Source organism: Natator depressus, chromosome 10, assembly GCF_965152275.1.
Source record: "Natator depressus isolate rNatDep1 chromosome 10, rNatDep2.hap1, whole genome shotgun sequence".
Classification (NCBI taxonomy): Eukaryota; Metazoa; Chordata; order Testudines; family Cheloniidae; genus Natator; species Natator depressus.
This window is the reverse complement of record NC_134243.1, coordinates 75,584,476-75,607,577: the sequence shown is the minus strand read 5'-3', so window position 1 is coordinate 75,607,577 and position 23,102 is coordinate 75,584,476. Positions and strand designations below refer to the sequence as shown.

The 23,102-nt window shown below is 44.7% G+C and overlaps 1 protein-coding gene across 3 annotated transcripts in view; it reads left to right on the top strand.

The window, feature by feature from the left end:
- The window catches only part of ADAMTS17 (ADAM metallopeptidase with thrombospondin type 1 motif 17), a 259,492-nt gene that overhangs the window by 213,596 nt on the left and 22,794 nt on the right, over positions 1-23,102 (top strand). For all 3 annotated transcript variants that reach the window (XM_074966538.1, XM_074966537.1, XM_074966539.1), the window contains 2 exons: positions 5,644-5,848; positions 18,402-18,554. In XM_074966538.1, the coding sequence (XP_074822639.1) occupies positions 5,644-5,848; positions 18,402-18,554 (358 nt within the window). The remainder of the gene's footprint in view (positions 1-5,643; positions 5,849-18,401; positions 18,555-23,102) is intronic.

Below are 23,102 nucleotides of genomic sequence, written 5' to 3'. Positions count from 1 at the left end.
CACACTGTGGCTAGAACAAGATGGATGCTGAAACCTCAGCAGTGCAGTATTCGTTCATTTCAGTATTTGTACCAGTTGGTGCTGATGGCAGCAGTGTCAGGATGGGTGTAAGAGGCCCAGGTTTGAAGCCATTTCTGCCCTCAGGTACAATTCATACTATCAGTTTCAACTGACTGTTTCCCTCTGCACTGCTTATAGCATTCCCTCTTCTCCTCCCTAGAGACCGGGATGTTGATTTTTAGATCATGGGAGAAGGAATTTTATAAAACTAAAGCACCCAGAATTTCACCCAGCTTCTCCTGCTTCTGCTCAAATGTCACGCACCGATACTCAGCTGGATTATTGAGATCAAATGGGCCAAACCTGCTGACTGGCACAGCTCCATTGAAGTGGATGGCACCAGTTTACACCAGCAGAGAATATGGCCCATCTTTCAACAACATCAAGGATTCAAAGCAATTTGTCAAAAAATCAGCATGTTTCATGAAGAGTTGGCTGTGATAGATGATCCTTGCTCATCTTGCTCTAATAATCACCCATGCAGCAACTGTTACTTGTTTGCTGAGAGTTAACCTATATTTTAAAGCGCACAGAGGGCTTGTTCCTTACCTATTAAGGCACTGTGCCTTGAGGACGCTGATCAATGATGCTGTATGATTCATTATTTATAAGCCTTTTAATTGATAAGAAATCTCTCATCTTAATTACTAGCAGCATTTCCATTTTGGCTCTCAGACCCATTGCAAACGCTGGAAAGGGAAATACTACTTGGGGTTCTAGCCTGCAATGATGGTATTAATTTAGGCCAGGATCCTGCAAAGACTAGCTCACACTTGACTTGGCTCACTGAATAGTCCCTTTGCGTTCAGTGTGTAAAGTTAAGCACTCATGTAAATTGTTGCAAAATCAAGAGCCCCCCAGAAAAGAAATTGTAGAATAAGACTTACGCTTGTTTCATTCTTTGTTTGAATATGATTGATTACGGTTGACACAATGGAGTTTTCCCTAAAGCTCAGGACTGAAGATCAAGAGATGTGAATTATGTTTCCAAGTCACTTCAACCATCTGCCTCGGTTTCTCCATCTGCAGAATGGGCAGTGCAGATTCTTCCCAGGATCACAAAAGGGTGATGGGGAAAGTGAGGCTTAATTAATTTGAGATCCTTGGAGAGGAGGTGCCGTAGAGGTGGGAAGTACTATAATTATTATTATAAAATTATGCAACTTATTTATGCTTTTAATTTTCTTTAAAAAAGAGGAAACACGTAATAAAGTTACTGAAGTAGTCATAAAAATAGACTGTAGTGAAATGGTGAGTTGAAATGTATTGGTCAATGGCACTGTTATGACCTTCATATCCAGTTGGGAATTTGTTTGCACTTTTGGACCCGGAATGTACAGTTCAATTTGCTGCTGCAATTTTTATCTTTTCAATCTTTAAAAGTAAACCTTTCTCTTTGGATACTGTAAAAGTGCTTGGTGTTACTGGCAGAGCTTGGTTTGCAAATGGACATTTGTTTGCCTAACATCTGCTGTACTGTTTTGGAGTAAGGGAAGAATTAGCTTTGAGAGAGAGCTACAAGAACTCTGCTTGTTCTCAAGTAGTTTTGATTCCAGTCATGAGCCTCATTCTCAGGTCTGGGAGAGCTGTGCCAAACTGAGTGCAGGACCTGAGTTGGTGGACAAAGGTGGCTTTATACCAGCTCTGTGACTCTGTTAAAGAGTAATTCAGGTCACAGTGTAAGTTAGAGTGACCCTAAGAGTGACCTGCACTTTGGACGGAAGAACCCAATGCACAGCTACAGACTAGGGACCGAATGGCTAGGCAGCAGTTCTGCGGAAAAGGACCTAGGGGTTACAGTGGACGAGAAGCTGGATATGAGTCAGCAGTGTGCCCTTGTTGCCAAGAAGGCCAATGGCATTTTGGGATGTATAAGTAGGGGCATAGCGAGCAGATCGAGGGACGTGATCGTTCCCCTCTATTCGACATTGGTGAGGCCTCATCTGGAGTACTGTGTCCAGTTTTGGGCCCCACACTACAAGAAGGATGTGGATAAATTGGAGAGAGTCCAGCGAAGGGCAACAAAAATGATTAGGGGTCTGGAACACATGACTTATGAGGAGAGGCTGAGGGAACTGGGATTGTTTAGTCTGCAGAAGAGAAGAATGAGGGGGGATTTGATAGCTACTTTCAGCTACCTGAGAGGTGGTTCCAGAGAGGATGGTTCTAGACTATTCTCAGTGGTAGAAGAGGACAGGACAAGGAGTAATGGTCTCAAGTTGCAGTGGGGAAGGTTTAGGTTGGATATTAGGAAAAAATTTTTCACTAGGAGGGTGGTGAAACACTGGAATGCGTTACCTAGGGAGGTGGTAGAATCTCCTTCCTTGGAAGTTTTTAAGGACAGGCTTGACAAAGCCCTGGCTGGGATGATTTGATTGGGGATTGGTCCTGCTTTGAGCAGGGGGTTGGACTAGATGACCTCCTGAGGTCCCTTCCAACCCTGATATTCTATGATTCTAAGGTAGCTCTAACTTATACCTGGCTACCAGAGAAGGGGTGGGACATAGAGATGATAGAACCACATCCCCTTGAGCAGGATGTGGTGCAGAGGGAATTTCCATTTGGAATAAGTGCTAGGCTTTTCCAGCGCCTTTGTGCCACAGAGCAGTGCATTGGTGATTGTTGTCTTCGATCTCACTGCGTGGGCAGTCTATCAAGGGCTCACTGTTGAATGGCAACCACTGCATGAAGGAAAAGAATATGCCGGCAGGTACTGAGGTGAAAGACAAACTGATAGGGATGTGGCTTCGTTGCCCGCTGTAACAAGCTGGGCAAAATCTCCTGGTTTTACTTTCCAAGGTGTTTGTGGCCAAAGTGACAATGAAATCACATGGGCCAAAATAACAAAAAGAAAAACATGATTTTTCGCTTTCCCTTGAAATTAGCAAAAAAAAATCTGAATTTGACAGTTTCACTTCCTGTGCCAAGCTTTTTGCAGAGCTGTAGGCATCAGCTGTATTCATGGCCTGTTCAGAGCAGACTGGGAATGCAATGGAAGGGATGACTTCTCTAGAGGTGCCTCTGAGAAAGTTACTCGTTACCTTGAAGGAGGTGCCTCCCATCCCCTGGAAACTGTAACTATTCTCTTAGGCTCTGCCCTTCTGTGATTGATAGAATTTTCCGTGTCAAAGGAAACCCCATTTTTCCTGGCTGACACCTTGTTACTTGCTTTTCATGTTCGGATTTCAGAGAACTGCTAGGACATAGCTTTGCTCCTCTTTTTAGCGACCTGACAAGGCCCTAGACTCTGTGGTTCAGTGATGTACCGTGGCAGATCTGTAACTGCACTTGTATGCCACTCGTAGAGAGACACTGGAAATCTCTCTTTGCCCAGGAACCACATTTGAAATATTAAATGTATGAAAGGACCTGATTCCAAAGGTTTTCTGTTGACTTCAGTGGGCTTTGGATCGGTCCTATGTGATCATTCATCTTATATTCATGACATTTATTCTTTCCTGTCACTCACTGTTACATCTCTGTTAGAACGGTGCCTAACGAATCCACTGAACAGGAATGAAATGAGGCACTTTCAACTTCTTGTCAGAGCAAGGGAAAACACAGATAGGAACTCCTTTCCCTTCCTTAAAGGAAGGTCATAATCTGACTGTTTAAGGCATTTCAGGAGTACCTGGCAGGACACATGCTACCCATCCTAAAATGAAAGCGGTTCAGAGCAGCTTCTGCCAAGAATGTATTTTTATCTTTGGCTTTCTCCTTGGCTGTCAGTCTCTTTTTTGTCTTCCTTTGCCAGTAGCTAAAGATCATGGAGAGACTGCAGTGCTGCTGTGAATATTCAGTGCAGCCATTCCCGATTCTGTGGCTACTTTAAATGAATAAAGCAAATCACTTCCTTTCCACCCATCCCTTTAGTGAACAGCTCCTGTGACCGGACAGGCCACATTCACATTCTGCTCAGAGAGGCCCCAACCCAGCTCACTTTGAAGTCAATGGGAGACTTCTTTGCTTTCTTCAGTGGACATTGGATCCTCCCCTGATAGGCTGGATGTGTCGGTCCTTCTGTCTCAGTATTAATTACACAGTTGGCATTATCCCATTCCATAACCAAAATACCAAGCAGTCAGATGCTGAGATGCACCAAACTACTCCCCTCCCCTCAAAAAAAAAAACGCACTTTCAGTGTCTCCCTAGCTGTTGTAGCCACCAAAATTAATGAATGTGTCAATTGCTTATACACACAAAAAATGTATGCCACTGTTGTGCGTAGGACAGCTGGCAAATCTGTGACCATGTAGCCCATCGCATGCTGTCCTTCTCAAACCAGCTGGCTTCTGCCTTAGCCTCAGAGACGATCATCAGCACAATACCACCATGTTAGCAATGGTAACAGATTGCAAATGAATTAATGACAAGTACACACGACAATTATAGTTTTACATTTTGTGGGCTGACCTTCCCCCCCCCCCAGAAACATTTGTGTTTTTTGATAGTTAATTCCTTTAGGAGATGCAAACCTTTACACAGCCCTTTTTCAAGTGTTGCTCTTAACTAGGCACCTGTGCTTCCCTTCCTGGGCTTTCAGCAAAAATAAATCCTTTCTTTCAAGCTGATTTTTGCCTTTGAGAAAGCGTCTTACTTATCTGTGCCACTTCCAGTATTAAATAACTCAGGATCAGGTGACAAGGGAAAGATTCATTTGATTAAGGATGCTAATCTAGATGACAGTCCGAAATAATAACCCAGAAGGCTGACTTCCCAGAGGAGCAGAGAGGATTGCCTTCCTGTGCGCGCACACAGAGCTATTGTTCCAGTCCTTCACTTCGTCCAGGAATTCCCGTAATTACAGAGAACATCTTCCTCATTGACAGATTGCAGGAAGCCGTAAGATGGATGCTATGTAGGTATTGTAAAAAGCATCCCTCCTGCCCACCTTCTAAACCAGATTCTTCCCAGACAGAAAATGAAAGGACGTAAAGGAGCAAAATCATCCAAACTGGAACATTCAAACCACGGATGGGTACTTTAAATCAATACCATGGGAGCCCTTTTAGAAGTATCATCTTGTATTTTTAAAGACAGCTTGAACCTTGGCCATTTGGTTAAGGTTGGATTTGCCAATAAGAGGAATCTTGTCATTCAGCCACCATTTTTAAGGATCACCTTGTGCCTTGAACCTCAAAACAGAGAGAGTGCCCTTATTAAACCTCCAGCCAGCCACAGAGCGATGGACAGCGGAATATTTACATCAAATGGAAAAGATGAGCTAGAAAGGACCCAGTTACACCAACTGTTGGCTTGAGTGCTGTTCTAGAGCAGCGTTATTTGCAAGGGAGCCCTGTAGCCTTCCCCTAGCCAGAGCAAAGGGAGTTTCTCAGACAAGTCGTACATTATCTCCAATGTGATCCTGAGTAAATTAATATCACTGGCCTGTAAGGCGCTTTCCAGTCTCTGCACAATTCAACCCAAGAAGGTACGTGATCATTATGCGTCTATTTCACACAAGCCAATACAAAATTCGCAGGCTCAGAACTGGAGGTTTGTTTCTCAGCGTTCCCAAGGGATAAACACAGCACTGGATTCCACCGTGTCTTTTTTTATGTTTCTTCTTTGTTTTCTTAACAGGTGGGTGACAGGCCATTGGAGTTCTTGCTCTGCCACCTGTGAGAAAGGCATCCAGTACCGGGAAGTGACTTGTGTTTATCAGTTGCAGAACGGCACCTATGTTAACACCAGAGACCTTTACTGCCTGGGCAACAAACCCACGCCAATACAAAGCTGTGAAGGCCAGGACTGCCTTTCCATCTGGGAGGCTTCAGAATGGTCAAAGGTAAGAATTTGGTTTGAGGAGGAAACCAGAGCTCTCTCTAAAATCTCTTAGGCTTGATCCTGAGGGTGCCGAGTGCTCTGGCCCTGATCCAGTAAAACACTTAAAGTTAAGTAGTGGATAGAGGCCAGAGTGCCCAGCACCTTGCAGGACCATGACCAATCAGTATGATTACAAATGCAGAAGAGCTGTATAGTTCTGAGCAGTGTTTTCCATACCAGTGAATTATTGAGGTAGGTTATAAAAACCCAGCTGTATTATGTGTATCTTTCCAATCTGCACTCAAGGCCACCAAGGAGAAGCATTTCAGTGACCTGTGATGAGGAGTTCAACCAGCACAGCAAGCCTTTTACTCGGATCAAGTGTATTTGAAATTAATATCTGATAAGTGCCCTGTCAAGGAGTTCTATGTTGCAGGATACCCTGGATCACTCGATCTTTGAGACTTTTCTGATTCTACCTTGTATGATCCTATAAACATGGAAAAACTGGTGCATTTATAAAGAGTTTGTAAATGGTTAATACATTATTAATATATGTTACAAGCATGTTATAGACATGAGTAGTATGTGCTATAGGTGGTAATAAGCCATGGTTACAAGCACCCTACTGACCTGTCGGAGTCTAACAATCTTGTAGAGCAATTACTTAGCCTTGTACTAAAATGTCTATTAATCATTTATCAGCATTGTATAAACTATTTATAAATGTGCCCTTATTATAAAGCGTGACCAAAAAAATCTAATTAGCACATAAGGAAATCCCATTTCTGTACTAGAAATATTGACCTCTTGTTTTACACATGAATTTATAGGAATTAGGCTGGGCCATATGTTATGAAGTAGTAAAAACCACCATTGATGCTGCAGCCTTTAAGGAGAATAGACATAGAAAAGAACTGACATGTCCAATAAAATCCCCAACTATCCCTTAGAATTCAGTAGCAAAATAACAAGCTTTGCAACATTAGCAATGAATGAAGAACAGAAACAATATTTTCATAATTAAAATAATCCTAAACAACTCCAGTGCAAGCCCTCCAGGGACCCTGGATATATACAGGGGTTGCTAGCTTGCCCTGCAGTCCATGCCGCCATAACCTGCGCTGGCTAGATTAAAAGGGAGTGCAGGGAGGCCTGCCTGCTCATACCTTCATTTGCTGTATCGATGTACCCTGAGAGATGCATTTAGGATGTGATTATTTTTGAATTCAGGATATCAAAGAAGAGGTTTGACAATCCTGTATCGATTTCGAATATATCAGACAGTGGCATTGATAGCGTGGCTTCATATTGTGGCAGATCTCTACTCATAGTAGTTGGGGTTCATGTCCAGATCAGTAGCAGGATATGCTCTAGCCCAGAGGGCCACGTTTTCAAATGGGCCTCAATCCAATTTCTGAAATTCTGCAGATTTGTGTGTACCCATTTTTGAGCATTTAGTCTTCTATCTGTATCCATGGACAATAATTGTGATGTGTGCATGCAGCATTTGCCTGGCACAGAGCAAACACAGTGTGACATGGCTGTTATGATGGCATTTGTTTATTGCATTAAGTGCTGACTCTGCCCTCTTTAATAAAGTCTGCTCTGATTGAAATACCATATAAAGGAAACCTAACAATCGATAGGTTTTCAGGATTGAGAACGGAGGAGAGGCTGCTGGGCTAGTGGCTGCAGTGTGGCCACTCATCATTCACTGGCACAGACATCTACAAGCCCTGGTCTACACTAGGACTTTAGGTCGAATTTAGCAGCATTAAATCGATGTAAACCTGCACCCGTCCACACGATGAAGCCCTTTATTTCGACTTAAAGGGCTCTTAAAATCGATTTCCTTACTCCACCCCTGACAAGTGGATTAGCGCTTAAATCGGCCTTGCCGGGTCGAATTTGGGGTACTGTGGACACAATTCGACGGTATTGGCCTCCGGGAGCTATCCCAGAGTGCTCCATTTTGACCACTCTGGACAGCACTCTCAACTCAGATGCACTGGCCAGGTAGACAGGAAAAGAACCGCGAACTTTTGAATCTCATTTCCTGTTTGGCCAGCGTGGCAAGCTGCAGGTGACCATGCAGAGCTCATCAGCAGAGGTGACCATGATGGAGTCTCAGAATCGCAAAAGAGCTCCAGCATGGACCGAACGAGAGATACGGGATCTGATCGCTGTATGGGGAGAGGAATCCGTGCTATCAGAACTCCGTTCCAGTTTTCGAAATGCCAAAACCTTTGTCAAAATCTCCCAGGGCATGAAGGACAGAGGCCATAACAGGGACCCGAAGCAGTGCCGCGTGAAACTGAAGGAGCTGAGGCAAGCCTACCAGAAAACCAGAGAGGCGAACGGCCGCTCCGGGTCAGAGCCCCAAACATGCTGCTTCTATGATGAGCTGCATGCCATTTTAGGGGGTTCAGCCACCACTACCCCAGCCGTGTTGTTTGACTCCTTCAATGGAGATGGAGGCAATACGGAAGCAGGTTTTGGGGACGAAGAAGATGATGATGATGATGACGAGGTTGTAGATAGCTCACAGCAAGCAAGCGGAGAAACCGGTTTTCCCGACAGCCAGGAACTGTTTCTCACCCTGGACCTGGAGCTAGTACCCCCTGAACCCACCCAAGGCTGCCTCCTGGACCCAGCAGGCAGAGAAGGGACCTCCGGTGAGTGTACCTTTTAAAATACTATACATGGTTTAAAAGCAAGCATGTGAAAGGATTACTTTGCCCTGGCATTCACGGCTCTCCTGGATATACTCCCAAAGCCTTTGCAAAAGGTTTCTGGGGAGGGCAGACTTATTGCGTCCTTCATGGTAGGACACTTTACCACTCCAGGCCAGTAACACGTACTCGGGAATCATTGTACAACAAAGCATTGCAGTGTATGTTTGCTGGCGTTCAAGCAACATCCGTTCTTTAGCTCTCTGTGTTATCCTCAGGAGAGTGAGATATAATCCATGGTCACCTGGTTGAAATAGGGTGCTTTTCTTCAGGGGACACTCAGAGGAGCCCATTCCTGCTGGGCTGTTTGCCTGCGGCTGAACAGAAATGTTCCCCGCTGTTAGCCACAGGGAGGGGGGAGGGTTGAGGGGGTAGCCACGCGGTGGGGGGAGGCAAAATGCGACCTTGTAACGAAAGCACATGTGCTATGTATGTAATGTTAACAGCAAGGTTTACCCTGAAAGAGTGTAGCCAGTGTTTTATAAAATGTGTCTTTTTAAATACCGCTGTCCCTTTTCTTTTCTCCACCAGCTGCATGTGTTTCAATGATCACAGGATCTTCTCCTTCCCAGAGGCTAGTGAAGATTAGAAAGAAAAAAAAACGCACTCGTGATGAAATGTTCTCTGAGCTCATGCTGTCCTCCCACACTGACAGAGCACAGACGAATGCGTGGAGGCAAATAATGTCAGACTGCAGGAAAGCACAAAATGACCAGGAGGAGAGGTGGCGGGCTGAAGAGAGTAAGTGGCGGGCTGAAGAGAGGGCTGAAGCTCGAATGTGGCGGCAGCGTGATGAGAGGAGGCAGGATTCAATGCTGAGGCTGCTGGAGGACCAAACCAGTATGCTCCAGTGTATGGTTGAGCTGCAGCAAAGGCAGCTGGAGCACAGACTGCCACTACAGCCCCTGTGTAACCAACCGCCCTCCTCCCCAAGTTCCATAGCCTCCACACCCAGATGCCCAAGAACGCGGTGGGGGGGCCACCAGCCAACCAGCCACTCCACCACAGAGGATTGCCCAAAAAAAAGAAGGCTGTCATTCAATAAATTTTAAAGTTGTAAACTTTTAAAGTGCTGTGTGGCATTTTCCTTCCCTCCTCCACCACCCATCCTGGGCTACCTTGGTAGTCATCCCCCTATTTGTGTGATGAATGAATAAAGAATGCATGAATGTGAAGCAACAATGACTTTATTGCCTCTGCAAGCGGTGATCAAAGGGAGGAGGGGAGGGTGGTTCGCTTACAGGGAAGTAGAGTGAACCAAGGGGCGGGGGGTTTCATCAAGGAGAAACAAACAGAACTTTCACACCGTAGCCTGGCCAGTCATGAAACTGGTTTTCAAAGCCTCTCTGATGCGTACCGCACCCTCCTGTGCTCTTCTAACCGCCCTGGTGTCTGGCTGCGCGTAACCAGCAGCCAGGCGATTTGCCTCAACCTCCCACCCCGCCATAAACGTCTCCCCCTTACTCTCACAGATATTGTGGAGCACACAGCAAGCAGTAATAACAGTGGGAATATTGGTTTCGCTGAGGTCTAAGCGAGTCAGTAAACTGCGCCAGCGCGCCTTTAAACGTCCAAATGCACATTCTACCACCATTCTGCACTTGCTCAGCCTGTAGTTGAACAGCTCCTGACTACTGTCCAGGCTGCCTGTGTACGGCTTCATGAGCCATGGCATTAAGGGGTAGGCTGGGTCCCCAAGGATACATATAGGCATTTCAACATCACCAACAGTTATTTTCTGGTCTGGGAATAAAGTCCCTTCTTGAAGCTTTTGAAACAGACCAGAGTTCCTGAAGATGCGAGCGTCATGTACCTTTCCCGGCCATCCCACGTTGATGTTGGTGAAACGTCCCTTGTGATCCACCAGAGCTTGCAGCACTATTGAAAAGTACCCCTTGCGGTTTATGTACTCGCCGGCTTGGTGCTCCGGTGCCAAGATAGGGATATGGGTTCCGTCTATGGCCCCACCACAGTTAGGAAATCCCATTGCAGCAAAGCCATCCACTATGACCTGCACATTTCCCAGGGTCACTACCCTTGATATCAGCAGATCTTTGATTGCGTGGGCTACTTGCATCACAGCAGCCCCCACAGTAGATTTGCCCACTCCAAATTGATTCCCAACTGACCGGTAGCTGTCTGGCGTTGCAAGCTTCCACAGGGCTATCGCCACTCACTTCTCAACTGTGAGGGCTGCTCTCATCTTGGTATTCATGCGCTTCAGGGCAGGGGAAAGCAACTCACAAAGTTCCATGAAAGTGCCCTTACGCATGCGAAAGTTTCGCAGCCACTGGGAATCGTCCCAGACCTGCAACACTATGCGGTCCCACCAGTCTGTGCTTGTTTCCCGAGCCCAGAATCAGCGTTCCACAGCATGAACCTGCCCCATTAGCACCATGATGCATGCATTGGCAGGGCCCATGCTTTCAGAGAAATCTGTGTCCATGTCCTGATCACTCACGTGACCGCGCTGACGTCGCCTCCTCGCCCGGTAGCGCTTTGCCAGGTTCTGGTGCTGCATATACTGCTGGATAATGCGTGTGGTGTTTAATGTGCTCCTAATTGCCAAAGTGAGCTGAGCGGACTCCATGCTTGCCTTGGTATGGCGTACGCACAGAAAAAAGGCGCGGAATGATTGTCTGCCGTTGCTCTGACGGAGGGAGGGGCGACTGACGACACGGCTTACAGGGTTGGCTTCAGGGGGCTAAAATCCACAAAGGAGGTGGCTTTACATCAAGGAGTAGTTCAGGCAGGACTTCACGGAGGGTTCCAATAAGAAATGGTGCACCTAAGTTATTGTTCTTATTGGAACAAGGAGGTTAGCCTGGCCTCTGATTGATACATGGCTAGATCTACCTCGCTGCACCTTCTCTGTGAGTGACTGCAGTGTGACCTAGAGGAATGAGTCCCCTAGACAGGGGAGAAGGCAAATGAGTACAAAACAAATCTGGTCTATTTCTTGTTTTGATCCACTCCATCTATCTTTTACATCTTTGGCTGGCAGCAGACGGTGCAGAAGGATTGCAAGCCATCCACATCTCATGGCTGCTCGGCAGAAGATGGTACAGTACGACTGCTAGCCATCCTCATCTCTTGCCTGCCTGGCAGAAGATGGCACAGTACGATTGCTAGCCATCCTCATCTCTTACCTGCCCGGCAGAAGATGGTACAATACGATTGCTAGCCATCCTCATCTCTTGCCTGCCCGGCAGAAGATGGTACAATACGACTGCTAGCAATCCGTATTGCCTGCCTGCTCACCATTAGACGGTTCAATACGACTGACTGCAGGACTAAAGAGAATGACCTGGTCAAGTCACCAAAAATTTAGTCCCTGCGCCCATGTCTGCCCAGGCGCTCCTAGCCGACGTGGCCAGGAGCACCTCGGACATGACGAGGACGGCTATCAGTCATACTGCACCGTCTGCTGCCAGAAGGCAATGGGTTGCTGCTACTGTGTAGCAATGCCGTACCGCGTCTGCCAGCACCCAGGAGACATACGGTGACGGTTACCTGAGCGGGCTCCATGCTTGCGGTGGTATGGCATCCGCACAGGTAACTCAGGAAAAAAGGCGCGAAACAATTGTCTGCCCTTGCCTTCACGGAGGGAGGGAGGGAACGGGGGCCGGACAATATGTACCCAGAAACACCCGCGACAATGTTTTAGCCCAATCAGAGTGCTCCATTGTGACTGCTCTGGACAGCACTCTCAACTCAGATGCACGATTGTTTGCCGTTGCTCTGACGCAGGGAGGGGCGACTGAGGACACGGCTTACAGGGTTGACTTCACGGAGGGTTCCAATAAGAAATGGTGCACCTAAGTTATTGTTCTTATTGGAACAAGGAGGTTAGCCTGGCCTCTGATTGATACATGGCTAGATGTACCTCGCTGCACCTTCTCTGTGAGTGACTGCAGTGTGACCTAGAGGAATGAGTCCCCTAGACAGGGGAGGAGGCAAATGAGTACAAAACAAATCTGGTCTATTTCTTGTTTTGATCCACTCCATCTATCTTTTACATCTTTGGCTGGCAGCAGATGGTGCAGAAGGACATATTGCCTGCCTGCTCACCATAAGACGGTTCAATAGGACTGACTGCCGGACTTAAGAGAATGACCTGGTCAAGTCACTAAAAATTTAGTCCCTGCGCCCATGTCTGCCCAGGCGCTCCTGATCGACCTCACACAGGCGACCAGGAGTACCTCGGACATGACAAGGACGGCTACCAGTCGTATTGTACTGTCTGCTGCCACAAGGCAATGGGTTGCTGCTACTGTGTAGCAATGCCGTACCGCGTCTGCCAGCACCCAGGAGACATACGGTGACGGTTACCTGAGCGGGCTCCATGCTTGCGGTGGTATGGCGTCCGCACAGGTAACTCAGGAAAAAAGGCGCGAAACGATTGTCTGCCCTTGCTTTCATGGAGGAGGGAGGGAGGGAAGGGGGGACTGACGATATGTACCCAGAACCACCCGCGACAATGTTTCAGCCCCATCAGGCATTGGGATCTCAACCCAGAATTCCAATGGGCAGCGGAGACTGCGGGAACTGTGGGATAGCTACCCACAGTGCAACGCTCTGGAAGTCGACTCTAGCCTCGGTACTGTGGAAGCACTCCGCCGAGTTAATGCACTTAATGCACTTCTGTGGGGACACACACACTCGAATATATAAAACCGATTTCTAAAAAACCGACTTCTATACATTCGACCTTATTCCGTAGTGTAGACATACCCCAAGAGATACAGGCTTATATTTTTGTTGAGTCAGTTGTTTGATAGTATCCTTTAAACTAATCCCTGGCCTGCAAAGGGTGCATGGTAATTTGCTTTGTCATCTAATTCTCTCCAATAAGATCCCAGCCAAGCTGGCCAGGAAGTGTTTCTTGGCCATCATTAACACTCCCAACATGACTTCAATGTTAGTGTTGACATAATACCTGCTAGACTCATCTTGATAAAAAGTCCATTTCCCCTTCGGCATTGCACTTGTGGTTTCACAGGCATAACTCCAGAATGGCTGTATTGCAGGGCAGGGCCCGGCCAGCCTATGGACAAGAGGATGCTTTTTATCTCTCCCTGTTTTTTACTGTTTACTTTCTTTTTTTAGTACAATATCAGATAACTTTGGGTAACTAGGAGTGTTTACACTCCTAGAACTTCAGGATCCCAGCTGCATTGCAGGGACAGAGGGTGTTTTTTAACAGGGACTAAGTGCTATTTAATTGTAGGCAGGAAATCTCCAGTACAAGCGGTAATATTCTAAAGTTCCAGGACAGTATATTATTTTACCATTCAGCAGGACACTATATACATTCGTTAGTGTTTGAAACTCTTTTTCTTCCAAATCTTTTAATCTTTTTCCCATTCCCAAATGGAGGAAGCAAAGTTCTGGGATTTTGGAATGTTTTATAGCCCTTTATACATCATCATTTCAGATTATCCCTTCTTTTTATTTCTGATGGGATGCCTCTTTCTAGGTCTGCTGCATTGAAGAAATGCTTGTTTATGATGGTACTCTTGTCACTGTGGCTTCCTGAAACTCTCGCCTATTTCAGATGGGCAAAGCTCTTTAACTGGTTGTGTGTGGTCTTTTGTCACCAATCCATTTCCCAATTAGAACAGTGTTTGCATCTTGCTTTTGTTAAATGAGTGTAATTTGAGCTACATAAGGGATTCATGAGAGCAAAAGTCAACTAAACAGTTTCATGACAAACGTGTATTTTTAAGGACAGGTTTCAGAGTAGCAGCCGTGTTAGTCTGTATTCGCAAAAAAGAAAAGGAGTACTTGTGGCACCTTAGAGACTAACAAATTTATTTGAGCATAGGCTATCATGAGCTACAGCTCACTTCACCTTAGAGACTAACAAATTTATTTGAGCATAAGCTTTCGTGAGCTACAGCTCACTTCATCGGATGATCTAATGAGGTGAGCTGTAGCTCACGAAAGCTTATGCTCAAATAAATTTGTTAGTCTCTAAGGTGCCACAAGTCCTCCTTTTCTTTTTGTGTATTTTTTTAAATTATCTGAAAGTGAGAGATTTATTTTTCCTGTAATACATTTCTCCAAAGTTTTGGGATCTACATTAATCATTGCCAACCAGTTGTTTTTTGAAGTTAGTTCTTTTTCAAGACATGTTTTTGCGATCATACGGTCCATTTTGACTCAGGAAAGACAATTTCACATTGTGTCAGTCTGAGCACATTTTATACCCATAAACCTTTCTTGGCTGGAAACCAATTAACTCCTTAACATTTGAAACTAAGGTTGTGGGGAAAAAACACAATATCACAATGGTGATTATTTTATAAACCAATTTTCACATGATTTTTTTTTTTTTTTTTTTTTTTTTTGGCTACAAAGAAAGAAAATTGAATAAAGTGCAAGTTGAGGTCTGGTCTCCAATGAAAAAGTACATTCTCAAGGCTAAATCCAAGACAATCTTTGGTGTGGGGAAAAAAATAAGTTCCCTTTTTAATGCCAAATGCTTGGAATTATTTGGGTAAAGTATTGCTTGACCCATTTTTAATGACCAAACATAGAGAGTAGTTACAAAAGGTGAAAGTTTCTACTGTTCAGGAGTTGGGAAAGAATCTGAAGAAAAATATGCTGATTTGCTTCTACCAAGAGGCCCATAATGACATGTGTAATGCTCAGGGATCAGGTAGGCCAAAGTGCCGTCCAGATAAGTGGTCAAAGTTCACACAAGTGGTCCAATAGCCAGCAGATCCAATTCAGGGAGAAGACACAGAGAGGCAGGTAGTGAGATCTGGCGAGATAGTAAGTCAGGATCTGATGGGATGGCAAGGCAGAGTCAAGCGGGATCCAAACAGCAGCTAGCAGGCAAAGGCTTGTTGCTCAGAAAAGGCCAGAAAGGAAGCGGGAAGTTTATATATGGCCACCAGCCAATCAGGAAGGAGATCCTGGAACCCTGGAAGCTGGCCCATGCAAGTCTGTGAATTCCCTGGTAATTGAATAAGCTGATGTGACATAATGACCAAGGCTGCTTCCTGGGAATCCAGTCGGCTAGGGTGTGAGACCAGGGTCCTCACAACGGTTTGTTGATGGAGTTGTCTCTTGGCTTTTGTCTCAATTCTTTATAAAACCTTTTGAGGTTTGGTCAGGTGGTTTGTTAATAAAGTAAAGCTGTATCAGGCCATCTGGTGTAATCTGGACATTCATCAATTGCAAATGTTTTCTGTAGAATCTTTGTAAAACCCATGTACTAAAAAAATGTTCTTAATGGTCAGAGCAGTTGAGCAGAGCAATGAACTTGTTAATGAAGCGGTTGATATGTCACCACTGCAGACACTCTGATCACAGACTGGAACCTTTTTTTAAAACACTGTTTTGTCACCTATAGGAAAGCAAATGTGGTGTAGATTTGTGAAGGACATAAAGGCTCATGCAAATGAATGCTTGTTTTTCCAAAATGTTTGTAAATCCACTGAGAGATTTTGATGTGAAAAATACTCCTACTTTAGCTTTCCTCACTTTTAGCAAATTGGATGATTCAGGGGGTTAAAAACAACATGATGAGACCAAGCACACTTGAGCAGTTCATCCTGTCACCTTCTGAAATCTTACACCACAGTCAGGAACACTGCTTGACAGTTCAGGAAATTCTGCACCAAATGGAGCAATCCGTTGCTTGTGGGTACAGCCTAGAGAAATACAGCTTGAGATCTCAGGGAAGTTGATAAGAGCTTTAAGGAGTCTGGCATGGCAGCTTACAGAGTTCTCTCTGTAGCCTGAAGGAATTCGTCCCAGTAGCTTGTGGAATCCTATGATCGTGTTCATTATAAAGATGTAACTTCCACAAGGAGGTCACGCAATGAGCAGCACACAGTAAATTAAGTGGACAGCTTCCCAGATTTTAAAGAAGTCACTTTGTAGTTGCTGTGAAGTATTTAAAGGCATGTCTGTTAGCTTGCCAGCTCATAAACACTTGTCATTCATGTCCTTAACAAGGCCAGCAGGTCAAAACTGCCTGGATTGTATTTTTAAGACAGACGGGCATGCTGAGATTTGTCCATTTGATGTAACATATCAAGCTGATGCTTGTTTCCAGCATAGACCCCCCTGAATGGAGAAGCATCTTGGAATATACTCAAAAGACCTCACAGGGTATTTCGTATCTCCTCTATTTATTCAGTGTCAAGTCAACTCTCTTTTCCTCACTGATCCCTGAGGGGGAGAACTTGACGCTCAAGAGAGGGTTAGTTATCATCTCAGTTGGTATGTATATCATTTTTCCACCCACCTGTCCCCAGCGGGCTTTCCATGAAAACTGGCTTGTAACCACTGCACTGGCAGAAAAGTGGGGTGTAGGAAGAACATATGTGCTGCTGTACATTGGTGCAATTTAGATGAGTTTGACAATGCCACTAGTTCCAATATCCCTTTGTTGCAAAAGTGATGATTTAAAGCAGTGTTTCTCAGTCTTGGGATTATGACACCATCCAGGGTGGGCCCCCGAGGGGGCTGTGAGGTCCCAGCAAACTCTCTGACAAATCAAAACAAAAATTCCAACATTCTTTCAACTTGGGTAGCAAAATGATGCTCAAATATCCCTGTGTCCATAGCAGCCCTGGCAGAATCCACTTCCACAGAACTCAAGAACTTGAAATGGACCTTTGGTGCCCACTCACATGCATGTGGATTACATTGTCCTGGTACTTGTAATCCTGTCTCCTCTAGTGGCTGCTCCCAGCAACTATAACTGTCTGCTGCTTTCTCAGAGCTAAAGAATATACCCCTTATCACCAGTGGGAGAGGCCTGTGCTCTTATTGCAGAAGAGCCCGTCTTTGAGCCCTGCTGATGACTCAGGTGTGTGTGTGTGTCTAGCCATCGTTTGCTGGATGTAGTTTTGAACTGATCGCAAACTATGGGGTCGAGGAGGGTGAATGGAAATACATTGGCATAATATCACCCTTGGGTTATGTTTACTGTATGATTGCATGCATTGCCATAACCTATGATGGAAAGCATTGTTAAACAAATAGAAAAGAATGTGCATGTGTTTGTCATTTGCTCTCAACATAATTATGAGAGAGAACACTGTGCAGAATCAAAGATACAATGCTGGGTACGCATTATCTGCATTGCAGAAGACCTTGCTGCAGGATTTCGTGAGCTGGTATACCACAAGACCTTGCAAATTCCACTGTGCATCCAAGGGATGGAGTTGGTGCCACTGTGATATTTAGAATGCTTCATTGCATAGTTATGCAAAATCAAAGGATGCAGAAGCTTCCCTGTTGTGTACTCTGGTGTATTTGTCCTTTTTCAGTATTGATAGTAATCTCTTAAATAAAGGGGTTAAAATTTCCACATGTCCAATACTGACTCCTGTTTAGAACTGGTTTAAATTTTTCAAATAAAAGGTTTTTTTGGTTGCAAAATTGCTGTTTTTCGGAAACGTTTTTCCACAAAATATTGTCAGATTTCTTGCCTTTTTTTAAATATTTACTGAAAAAAAAATTAAAAGTATCATTACATTTTTTTATTTTGTTTCCCATGGTTTTGATAAATAAAAAATATTGGTGGCGTTTTAGATACTGTAATAATTTGGTAGGGGGGAAATTATTAAAATGGCTCAAAGAATTGAAAAAAATGAGCCCTTCAAAATGACAAAACAGCTTTGAATATTTAAAATTTTTCATGAAACTTATTTTTCATTTGTCCCTCGACTCTGTTTCTGCAGCTGTGATGACAACCAGCCAAGATGGTAATTATTTGTAGTATCATAGTGAGTAGGAGCCCTGGTCATGGATCGGGATCCCATTCTGCTAGGTGGTGATGTGCAGCGGTTGAAAGTAATGCCTCTTGTTTTTCAGTGCTCAGCAGATTGCGGCAGGGGAATCCAGAAGAGAACAGTAATGTGCACGAATTCTCAAGGGAAATGCGATGCAGCCACCAGGCCAAGGGATGAGGAAGAGTGCGAGGATCACACAGGCTGTTATGAGTGGAAAACAGGGGATTGGTCTAAGGTAACGGTGAACTCCGAGCAGTGTTTGCTCTCTAATTGCCTAAATTATCAGGTCAGGAATCCACCTTTTAAACAACCCTTCAGTGTGGATTTACGCAGCACACAGTGCCAGTACGGGAAGTTTGAGTCCCACGTTTCAAAGTTGTCGGGTTTTAATTATCCTGTTTAATAGGAAATAGACTTATTGCCGTGGGTTTTTTTATTTGATTTCCATGAAAGTAGCTTGGGGATTTAAACACGCCATCACAGCATCGACAGCCCAGGCGTTGCAGCTTTGGGCTGCTGCACGAGACACAGACATCTGTTTCCATTTTCTAAGCGGAGCAAATGGCAAAGGAAGCAGCAGAAGTTTGATTTTTTTTTTTTTAAGAAATATATCTTTCAGTGCTAACAGTTGCAGGTATTGTTAGAAATGCGGCCGGTGAGGAGTAATGGGATCCTGAATGGCGGCTCATGTGGCCCATTCTGAGGAGCAGAGGGGTGCTGTAACTGCTATCTGACCTCCAACCCCCAAAGGTTTTCTCTTGCTGTGTGCCATAACTGCTGTATGACCTCCAACCCCCAGAGGTTGTCTATGCTATGGCTATGTGCCCCACACACACGTTCTCCGCCATGATGTTGGGATGTATTGTGGGTGGCAGACCTCCCTCGAAGTCCCTTACGAGGCTAAGGAGAGAATGAAGGAGCTGAGCAGTCCACAGATACACGAGGCTGCCTCACAGTTCTACCTCAGAGCTCTCAGTAGAGGTGGCATCCCCTGGCAACAACCACCCCCTTCAAGGTTATCAGTGGGAACGGGACACAGTCCGAAGCCCCCTGCTATCTCCAGGATCAGTCTACCCCCCTTTAGCACCCTCCTGCGCTCTCCTTGCCAGGAGAAGGAGAAACCTCAGGCTCCAGAGGGCAAAGTGAATGGCAGAATCCACTAAGAGATATTTGGTGGGGGAGCTCGTTTGCTTGGGACCCTCCTGCACTGGCCTGTGCACAAGAGGGTCAGGCAGGCTTTCAGCTTGGCTGTAGAGAGAGCCTGCTAGGGGAAATGAAACAAAACGCTACCTAAAAGAAGGCAGAGGTTGGCCTAGTTAATGTGGGCTTCAAGTACTTGGCTGACAGAACCAAGGGTTTGGGAGAACTGGTGTTAAACAGCACATTGGAAAGGACCTGCTCAGCAAATCCTTCCCAAGACAGACAAGGGGTCTCAAAGCACCGAACGCCAAATTCTGTTCCTCTGACTCATACGAGTAGCCCCTGATGGCAAGCAGAATCTGAAACTTACTGTTTCATCACAGTAAAGATGGATCCAAAGCTGTGCAGCTGTATCTCCCTTAGCCACCAGCACCTCATAGCCTGATTGCCACCACAAGAAATACACTGCACAGTCTTATCCATGACTCACTCCGACCCTCTGAAGTGAAAATTAGTCATTTACTTAAAAATAGAGCTAGATTCAGAATTCCCATTCTCAGGGCCACACTCCACACCAACTCACGCCATTGTGAATTTAGAGCCCCTAGAGTGTTGTCAGTGGACTTGATCCTCATATACTCTGATGTAAGTCAGAGCAGAATTGGTTCCTGAGTTTTCACTCAATCCTTAGCCACACATGCAGTTTTGTCTGAGTAAGGACCTCAGCAATTGGCCACGCTGTTCATAAAATCTCTTTACGTTGCTAACTTCATGTTTGCTTGGGGGACTGAAATTTCCCAGGAATATTATATTCCAGTCCTGTTTTATCTTATCTTTGTAAGTGTACCATTCTTTAAACACAAAGCCTGCTTTGTGTTCAGGAATGTACGGCATGTGCAGAAACCACTGGGATACAGTAGTTTCATTTTCCTTTCCAAAAAAGCAAGTTTAATTCTTATTGTTATTGATCAAACGCCAGTGAAACAGAGGCCATCACAGGCAAATGGGCCTACCTGCCATAGCATTTTTTGGATGGCGATCAGTAATAAAAATATTTGTAAATAAATCCCCTCAGGAGGCAATTGTATGTGAATCTAATGGTGTTAATGCTGGAGAACGTATTAAGAACCTGCCATATGCAATACGTATATTTATACCGAAACAAGAATCTGCATCACAGACTGTTTAGAGTATTGAACGTCATTTTATTCATAACCTAGCATGCAGAATCCAGGAGAACTAGCCAAAATAAACTGTCCCCCTATATTAACAGGTGAAATAACACACATTTTTTAAGAATCTTAAGACATTTCAGAGTAGGAATTGACTAGGATTCTTTTTATAGCGGGAAATATGAAATTGTTGTGAATTCACCAATTACATAGATTCAGCCATCCAGAGGTTTTAAACCCAGTAGGAGAACCACTAACGCCATCATACATCCTAACCATCCTGCTGGTATTGACCAGCATAGCATGGTGGGTGAACATGTCATTGTTTGGAGACAAAAAGTATGGGAGCGGTAGAGTGTAGTGAGCTCCATGAAGTCAAACTAAAATCCCCTGGTAAAACACTGTTGCTACATAAATTGCCGTGAAAGAATTTAGCGCTTATAAAATGGAAGCTTTTAGTGTTAATACAAATTAGCCTCAGAGCATGCAACAACTTTGTAAAATGATTTCATTGGGCATTTTCAGTCTATTGCTGGGAGTATTTTTGTGGGGGGAGGGGTTAATGATCACTAGTTATTTTCTCAGTTTAAAAAAAAGTTTTGATTCTTTACATGCAAACAACTTACATGGCAGCCCCACAAATACTCTGCCCTCCAGTCCATCACTCATCTAAACAGTGACAATTAGGGTTTTAGAATCCACCATGAGGAACATAGGAAGAGACAAAGCCTCATAAAAAAATAAAGTCCAGACAGACCTTATAAATAGGATAGATGCATGTGTGGTAATGGGCAAACTGTTTTTATTATTTACAGAGCAGCCTCCCTAGAGTACATAGAGCGTATAAACGAAAAGACAGATCACTGCTGTAGGGAGCTTACAGTCACATTCAGACATGACAGGGCACAGGATGACAAAAAGAACAGGAGTACTTGTGGCACCTTAGAGACTAACAAATTTATTTGAGCATAAGCTTTTGTGGGCTAAAACCCACTTCATCGGATGCATGCAGTGGAAAATACAGTAGGAAGATATATAGATAGATAGATAGACCAACTGTAACGAGAGTGATCGATCAAGGTGGACTATTATCAGCAGGAGAGAAAGACCTTTTGTAGTGATAATCAGGATGGCCCATTTCCAACAGTTGACAAGAAGGTGTGCGTAACAATAGGAGGGGAAATAAGCCTACGAAAGCTTATGCTCAAATAAATTTGTTAGTCTCTAAGGTGCCACAAGTCCTCCTCATTCTTTTTGCTGATACTGACTAACCCAGCTACCACTCTGAAACCTGCCACAGGATGACAGTAAACAATGCCTGAGTGAGGCACATGGGATGAACAAGGGTTACCATAGCGAAAGATGAGACATGTTTGTTATGTACCCATCTCATTAGTTCCTGGTGCGCTCAGATACTACGGGGATGGACAGCAATATAAAACCTTAAGTTACATGGTTAGTAGTGTTTTATACATTACCTGTGTGTACACTCACACGTTCATATATATGTTTATATAGGGGCTTGATCCACCTTGTGCAGAACAGGAATTTGGGGGGGTAGGGGTGGGCACATGGGTCGTGACTGTGCAACTACCTAGATCTTCCAGCCCAAGCTTCGCATACTGTGTTCTGCAGCCTCGACAGCCCTTAGAGGGAGGATTCTGTAGCCGTGCCCCCAAGTGGTGTCGATGTCTACTGTGGAATGCCGTTTGCTCTGGCTTACGGCCGGGAGGAGAATTTTGGCCCTAATTGTTATCATATTTGCAACGTATTTGGGGGATACTATTTACAGTTGCCGTTAAAGTTTATTCCGAGTGTCCTATGCAGATATACATGTGACAGTTTTAGTTCACGCTGCAGTTCTTTACTGTTTACAGAGTATCCAGCCCCTGAGCATAATATAATTATTAGTTTTATTTGTTTAGCACTAATGATGTACTCAGTACTGTACAAAACATAAATGAAGACATTCCATGTCCCACGCATCCTATCATCTAAAGGGTGGAGATACTAGACATAACATACTAGAGGAAAGTATCAGCTTACAATTTTAAATCTTTCTTTCTTTCTCTCTAACCTGATGTCTTCAGAGTCACAATTCACTGTATATTTTTCCTATGTGACATAAAGATGACCAAATGAATAGGAACCCACTCAGCCATCTCCCATTCACACCATTTATCCACATGGAAATGCATCTTGGCAATCATGCGTCATGTAGTGAAAATGTACATCCTGAACGATGCAGTGATGCTTTTCTGACTTGGCTCAGGAGCATGTTGGGTGGACCATGGTGCTGACAAACATCAAGTGTTGCCTGAAGCTGAACAGTGCTAGGGGGTTGCTTTTCAGCTCCCCAAGCTTCCCCAAAATTTATCCCTCTCCTCCACTCCCCTCCTAGTCTGGTAATGAAAAAGCAGTGAGATCACTCAGGTACAAATCAGCAAGTGTGGCTTTTCCTCATGCTCCAT